At 41.3% G+C, this 7,398-nt stretch overlaps 3 protein-coding genes across 10 annotated transcripts in view; 2 read left to right on the top strand and 1 right to left on the bottom strand.

The window, feature by feature from the left end:
* The first annotated feature begins 20 nt into the window (after window positions 1-20).
* Window positions 21-2,363, top strand: LOC125768780 (GATA zinc finger domain-containing protein 1-like). The gene is made up of 2 exons (XM_049436880.1): window positions 21-1,166; window positions 1,248-2,363. Exon 2 carries the CDS (start codon window positions 1,265-1,267, stop codon window positions 2,198-2,200), a length of 936 nt encoding a protein of 311 aa, XP_049292837.1. The 5' UTR covers window positions 21-1,166; window positions 1,248-1,264; the 3' UTR covers window positions 2,201-2,363.
* LOC125768781 (checkpoint protein HUS1) lies at window positions 2,268-3,251 on the bottom strand. Its single transcript, XM_049436881.1, has one exon. It carries the CDS (start codon window positions 3,183-3,185, stop codon window positions 2,304-2,306), a length of 882 nt encoding a protein of 293 aa, XP_049292838.1. The 5' UTR covers window positions 3,186-3,251; the 3' UTR covers window positions 2,268-2,303.
* A 3,119-nt stretch (window positions 3,252-6,370) lies between these two features.
* Window positions 6,371-7,398, top strand: part of LOC125768773 (beta-arrestin-1) — a 49,998-nt gene continuing 48,970 nt past the window's right edge. For 5 of the 8 annotated variants that reach the window (XM_049436864.1, XM_049436858.1, XM_049436865.1 and 2 more), the window contains exon 1: window positions 6,372-6,552. The gene's annotated coding sequence lies outside the window, so the exon portion shown is untranslated. Of the gene's footprint in view, window positions 6,732-7,398 lie in introns of all 8 variants that reach the window. The other 3 variants (XM_049436863.1, XM_049436859.1, XM_049436860.1) reach the window with 3 other exon arrangements.

Genomic DNA, 7,398 nt, shown 5'->3' with positions numbered 1-7,398 from the left:
CCAGGCACACACTAATAAATGTGTGTGCGAGTGGAAGAAAGCGCACGTGGTTCGTTGTTTGGTTGTTTTGTCTCAACTACCAATAATGAATTTGTACATTCGGCTCGGTTTAGAATTTTGGTACAGTAGAACAATATGGTAAACAATATTGATACAACCTTTCTACACAATTTCAGCAACTATTTTAACAAGAAAACAAACCTACGGGAGAACTTTAATGTGGATTACGTGGGGTAAAAGGAATCGAAGGAACAGGAAATGAAAACAGGCAGCGTTTAAACAGCGAACAAGCTCTGAAACATCTCTCTAAACTGCACTGCGAATGGCAAAGAATAGTTGAAATAGGCTTTCCTTTCCCTCCTATCCCACTTTCACTCTATCTCTGGGTCGTGTTATCTGCTTTAGTCACGGCACAGGAAACGAAATAAAAGCAAAACAAACAAAACAAAACAAAAAACACTAGGGAAAGGCACGGAAAACTCGCATATGAACCGTATAAAATGCAGGTGGAAACAAAATAGCATAGCACATTACATATTTATCACGCATTTTCTCATAAAAACAAAACTTAAAACAATCGAAAACGATCGCAAAGGGTCAAATTATGAAAGAGGCAGTAGTTTTAAGCGCTGCGTTTGATGTGCGCTAAAGTTGGCACGGAAATATGGATGAACGGGACGAGCAAAAGGAACATAACAATCAAACAATACGGCCCCCGCAGAGAACACAGATTACACTCAACAACAATACCTACGACAGAAACTCAATACACAAACACACACTCCATGGGATAACATCCATATTAGTCGCTTTTCATAGTTAAAAATAAAGAAATCAGAAAATGAAGCTGTTTAGTATTGTTTAGGTGTACTATTTAATCGTTGAGAATATTTAATCTTCTATTTTGACTATTCACGCCATGTTATAGATTTAATTATAATTATTGCTACGGAATAATTTTTCAGCAGTATATTTTGTTGTTAACCTTCGATTTAAAATTGCTCGAGCAGATTGGTCGAGTAGTCTGAGCTGTCAAAGTGTTTATTAGTGTGTGTGTGTGCTACATCAACAGAATTTGAAGAATATAAACAAAGGATGCGATTTGGATGTAGTACAAAGTGGTTGGTTAATTTTGCTTAAATTTAACAGAAAAAGTTATAAAATAGGTAAGTTTGAGTTTGTATTGTGTGTAATGATTTGGAAGCTGTGTATAGTAATAATGATTTTTAATTTGTGCATTTTAATAGGAAGCATAGCGCTAGAAATGCCACCGATGGTGCAACGATGTATGGTATGCGGTACGCAAGAATCCTCAGAATGGCACATTCTGGACGAAGATTCTGTTTGTTCCGATTGTCATGATGCTCAGTTAAATCCTACGCCGGAATCATTGGACGGCGAAAGATCTCCCGAACGGACGGTGGCAGAAAACGTAGAACACGAACGTGATGAGCTAGTTGAACACGATCTAGAGTCGTCAGCAGAACATAAGTTGCATGATGCACTACCATGCATGATAACTCCGAAGAAAACGGATGGTAAGAAACTATCCACCGATGAACATCCCGACGTAGAATTTAGTGCGGATGTAAACAATGCAGAGGAGCTGGACGAAATGCAAGACAGCATCACGGCCCTTAGTATGTTTTCACCACGACGATTGCGACGTCGTGTTTGTCCGGTTCGGGAACCGGTGCGAAGAGAATCCAAAAAGAATGGACGTACGTACCAAGGCACGAAAGCCAAATCACGACGAACGCTCATGAAAAAGATGCCAGTAAAATCTCCGCAAGAGACAGCATCGACTAAAACCGTTTCGAAGCTGCTGGATGATAGCACCTGGTACCAAATTGGTGACATTGTTTCGATGGTCGATGCAAAGGACAATACCTACTACGCACAAATTCGTGGCTTGATTATAGACGCATTCAATGAGAAGAGTGCGGTTTTGACTTGGCTGCTTCCCACCACGGTCAGTCCACCACCAAACGAAGCGTTCGATCCAGCTACGTATCTGGCCGGGCCAGATGAGGATGTGCCAAGGCGGCTCGCGTACATGAAGTTTGTAATGCACGCTCCCACCAACTACTATCTGGATCGCAACAATCCGTATCCACGCCCGGAATGTTATGGACCTTCGAATACAATGCAGTCCGACAATCGAAACTACGTGTGGACCAGCATCAACCGTGATAGGTAATCGTTTCTAAAGCTATGAGATGAGGAATATACGTTATTCAAGTTATTGATATTGAAATAGTGCATAAGATAGCTCAATTAAACATTTAAACATTGAGGGAAATTTATTCAAAATTAGTAGCCGGCAAAATATAGTTCACAAACGCGTTCTGTCGCATATCGAAGCGAATGTTTAACGCATGTTCGTGTCGTAGGTTCGCCGTCATTACCATATCGCAAAAATTGATCGTTTCAAATAGTGCTGCAAGTTTCTTCGTATCCACTCGACAGCTCGCTTCGGAGAGATTCGTTAATTGTTCCGGTGCCTCGTGTTCGGTGGCTTTTCGCGCGGGAACACACTTGAGATTCCGATAGTGACTAGCTACAGTTACAACTTCAGTTTCGACCACGAGCGATAGCTCGTTGTTGACTGTGGCGTACAGTGTTACTGTTGGAGCAAGGTTTTTCTTCTTATCCAGCAGCATGCGTAATGATTTTGCAGACGGCATAGCGATGGACAGGTCGTACTCAACCTCGAGCGGAATTTTGTACTGATTCCACTCATTGCGCGGTACTACCGTGATGGGCATGGCATGTTGTATTTTTGGAGTCAGGATGTCCTGATCGTTGGTGATCGTAGCGGACATTTCCACGGCAAGACAGGGCATGTGTGTTTTGATGAGCTTTAGCTTGATGTAATCAACCGCATTATTTCGTACGTAAGAAAGTGCACGCAGGAAACTGGTCGCCAGGCAGGTCATATAGATTTGGTTGTGCTCGCTGTCGATACCATCCATAATGTACTCGGAGAAGAAACCATCTCGCAGTGAGGAATCGATTTCGCACCACAAGTACTGTCCATCGTACGATTCAGATTCGATCTGTAAAATCAGCTTGTTCGGTTGTACATTTATGATTAGATTTTTCTCCATTCGAGAAAATGTACTGATTACGTTGAGAAATTCCTTGATGTTAATACCATCGCTAATAACTGCACGGAACTTCATTTTAATGAAAACGAAACAAGAATAATTGTTCAAGCCGTTTGTATTTACTTTTGTAAACAACGGTTCTTGTCGCCGGCTTTCGTGACGTTTGACCAAGCAACAACGACCAAGGTACGTACATGCGTCGAGTCTTCAAATTATCTGTGTCCAAAGAACATTTACACAACCATATGTTTGGAGACTTTTCAAACAGAGTTATTCGAATCGCAAAATGTTTGTTCCACTTTTGCAGTACCCATTTTGATGATATGGTTCACAAAAAATGGTTTTTGAACAAACCATCATGTAAAAAAGCTGCCAGGATGGAAAACAAAAACGTTTTCAATAATAAAGGTTTTTTGTTAGGAATACAATATGCGTATTGCTAGTCCAGTGTTAGATCTGCAACATTTTGATTTCGATCTGCTTCCATTTTGTAGAAAAAATTCGATCTGCTCATATTCTTTGTAGTTCCGCGAACGCTTTTTTGTGACTACAAACCATTTCTACTGATGCGAAATCCTTTTTCAAGCACTAACCGATCAAAATTTTAATATTGCCCTATCGACAAAGCGTTCATCGATGGATGAATTTTTTGAAAAGGGGGTGAAAATTTTGCTCGAATCACCCCAAAATGAGAGTGTGTGCGTGGCTCGCTGTATCGCGATAGAGTTCGGCGTGTGTCGAATGAATGTTCAAAAAGGTCGTAGTAGGCTAAAAATCTGTTTTTCTGTTTTCGCTCGGTCACTGTCTAGTTTCATGCGGGAATAGTTCGTGAATTGTGGATTGCGTCAGTTCGTGGACTGTGTATTCGTTTGTGGAATAGTGTTTGCCAAGTTGTTCCAGTTCTAGTTTTAAAAGGATATTTCTATGACGGCACTGGTAAGTTGTACCGCCAGCGTGATGACCTGATGGCGCAGACTTCAGCTGAATACGACGATGCAGAGGCAGGACAAACTGTTTCAAGACATTTGAAAAGCGACGCGTGGGGACATATGGCCACAGTTAACGGTCCTCATATCTAGAGGTTTTTGTGCACAAAAATTCAGGAAGCAAGAAGGAACTCGAAGCTAGATTCAAGTGCCGTAGTGTGAAATACTTCGTCAACAGAGAAAAACGTGTGTTTTCTTACAACTGCGCCCACGCTTCCCTTTGGCCTACTGCTTCAAAGGTAGGCTACCCTGTACAATCAATGCCATGGCGTCTAACGGAATCGGTTGAACGTGAAACTTCTTCTTCTTATTTCAGTTGACATTCATACTTCTTGATGGTTGCTCTCGGATAGAGCGTACGAATCGTTAGAAACATCTTTTCCGCGTCATTTGAGAGAAACAAATTATTGGACATGCTCGTGATTATCCAGTTCTATGATGCACCTGCCAATGGAAGTGAAAGACAAGCCAACCTTAGGCATTGGTTGTTTTTGCTGGTGATCGGTTCTAAATCGGTTTGTATCGCAGATAACGATTCTCGAAGAAGTGTCAGTGTCCTAATCTTCCTTATTTTCATTGCTCAACAAACAGGATAGTGGAAACCGCTTTTGTTAGCACTCTACATAGGCGCTGGATTGGATTTTTCTTCGCTCTGCTCACAATGTTCTATCGCCTTCTCTGAGACAATGTTCTATCGCCACCTAGCACCTCTACAAACCGTGACCGATAAAGCTTGTCGTTGATGCTCCGTCCAGGATAACATACTCCGCCAAAGTTGAAGGTCGGTAGAATCATAAACTAACTCAAGTAAGTAATATGTTATACTTTTAGCAGATTGTAGAGAAATTAATTAATAATCTTGTTTTTTCTTGTATCATGTACAGGAATCACCGTTCGATACGAGTTTCCTGCTGATTTGAACTTTGTATTTGTTGGTAAGCATATCTAAAAACAACGCTTGTTAATACTTAACTAACATGTGTACTTTTTTTCTTTCTTATCGGTCATATATTCCATTTGCAGATACAAAATGGAATGAAATATGCAAAAAATCGCGTGTTAATGCGGTCAAAATTTAATCGAGATCGCATACGATGCCAAACTCAAAGACACGATGTTAGTTTGTTTCCAAACACGCTGAAAATTCCATTGAAAATTTTAGCCTGGACCTGTTTGATTGATACAGGATATCAATATCTTCGAAAAATTGATCTTGGAAGGGAGAAAATGTCCAAGTTTATGTATTGTTTACGCTGCACCTATCGAAACTGGCTGCGTGATTATGAAAAACGGTAACATATCGTGGGCGGAATCATGTGGATCAGGATTAGAAAACCCTGGCTAAGCTGGCGCAGAGTACGAGCGTTGAAATTTGGACGCTGCCAGGATGGAATGGTATGGTATAAACTATGTAGATAATAAGAATAGAAAAAAGGTATGAAGCGTAAGATATTGATATTGTTATGATTCTAAAACAGTACATGTTAATTGTTATCTTTTTACGCTTGCCATAAAACCAGAAAAAATTAAAAAATAATATAACATTTGTTAAAAACAAAAAATGTTTTCATTACTCCGTTGGAAATCAACGGTCTGGAAAGAACGATTGAAAATGAACATTACAGCGAACAAATGAACCTTACGAAAACGCGCTCATGAAATAATGAATCTCACGCACACACTCTCAAAAAACGGCTTTACAAGATCTGCTGTGAAGCTTTTGTGAAGCCGCTTGTGAAGCCGTGAATTTTACTCGAAATTCACTCTCAGGCGAGCAGTTTGTCGATAGGGTGTACTTTTAAAACCTAACTAATTCAGCGCAAAAATGTTTTCTCCTGTGGAGGTTATCAAACTGTTTCGAAAAGTCTCCACATTGGACTTATTTATTTACCGACCGAAATGCTACTTGGGTCCGGAATGTTTTCCGGAGACCACCATTTTGCCATTGCTAGCAACCTTGGTGAAAATCCCTCCGCTTTGGATAGAAATAAGGTGAGGTCACGTAGAACTATTTATGAAAAGAGAAAAAGAGAAAGATTATCTGACTTGACAACTGCGACACAGTGTCACTTGGTACAAGTTTCATCAATAATTTCACTCTTTTCTTTGCTTTCAAGTGAAGAATATTTGCTTATGACTCTTTATAAATTGCAAACTTGCTTGATTGTAAATTATTATCGTTTTCATGGTGGATAAATCAATTCTAAAATAATGTAATTGGGGACCAATACGGTCGATAACTGTCAAACATAAAATATGACAAGGACGCAAGAGATGGCTGTCGATCCACCTCATCTGTACGCATCTCGGTTGCTGGTTCACACATTCCGTGAACGGCATCGAGTTGGAAGTGCGTTTCGTTATCTTGCATCGGAAGTGATCAATCACAGTAGTGGTGTGCTGAGTCAGCGTTGGAAAGAAAACTATCGGTTTCCATCGTTTTTCCTTCGAGCCTAGTACGTTTTCCGCACGGTGTAGAGCGTTTTGTTTTCCGGTTTTCCGGGCGAAAAGCAGTCGCTTGCTACGATTGTTCGTGATGTGGTGCATCGGCTAACAACTCTCCGCGACAAAGAGAAGCAAAAGGTTCGCGTTGCAGCGCTGATTATAGCAATAATTGAGTGTTTAATGTGTTGCGGTGTGTATTAGTGTGCTGTGTTGGCTGTGTATTTCTGTGTCCCAGGAAAACAGTCACCAAAAAATCGAGCCTACCGTCTGCAACATGGTGCCTGACGAAAATTAGTGAAAGAAAGAAGAATAGCAAGTGAATCATCAACTTCCAAACAAAATGTGTATTCGGGGGCTGGTTCATACACACGGAACCGCTGACATCTAGGCGGACATTATTGTTATTATTACGCCCTTTGATAGTGTCTCCAGCACCGTGTCACGTATAGCGCGGGCGCTGACGAATGCGTATCGAGAAAATCCCGTCACCAATCTTCGCTGCTGCGGCGGCCTACCTCGGTGCCGATTCAGGCGGAGAACTTTTGCACGTACATTCCAGCGCCCGGTCTAGGGGTTAGCATCGTGCCAGGAGAGCAAGACAACAATACCAAGAGATTTGTACCGTAAAATGTCGAGGCCACTTTGTAGAACAACGTGACCCAAAGATTCAGACCGGACGAATCCGTGATTGTTCCGCGTCAAATGCTTTGATTGATCGATCGGTCTGGAAGGCCAGGAAGGGTGGGTTGGGATTTCTTTCTCTTTTGGCAAATCGTCCCCTCACGACACACACAGATAGTGCTGCCACAGTTTCATTTTTCGTTTCGTTGACAGTTCCCATCGACAGAAAAAGCAAG

The sequence above is a fragment of the Anopheles funestus genome, chromosome 3RL (assembly GCF_943734845.2).
Source record: "Anopheles funestus chromosome 3RL, idAnoFuneDA-416_04, whole genome shotgun sequence".
NCBI lineage: Eukaryota > Metazoa > Arthropoda > Insecta > Diptera > Culicidae > Anopheles > Anopheles funestus.
Note: the sequence above shows the minus strand (reverse complement) of the source record. Positions and strands in the feature narration are given on the sequence as shown.

Excerpts from the sequence above, each read along its gene's own strand:
- LOC125768780 (XM_049436880.1), top strand. The coding sequence starts at position 1,265 with ATGCCACCGATGGTGCAACGATGTATGGTATGCGGTACGCAAGAATCC.
- LOC125768781 (XM_049436881.1), bottom strand. The coding sequence starts at position 3,185 with ATGAAGTTCCGTGCAGTTATTAGCGATGGTATTAACATCAAGGAATTT.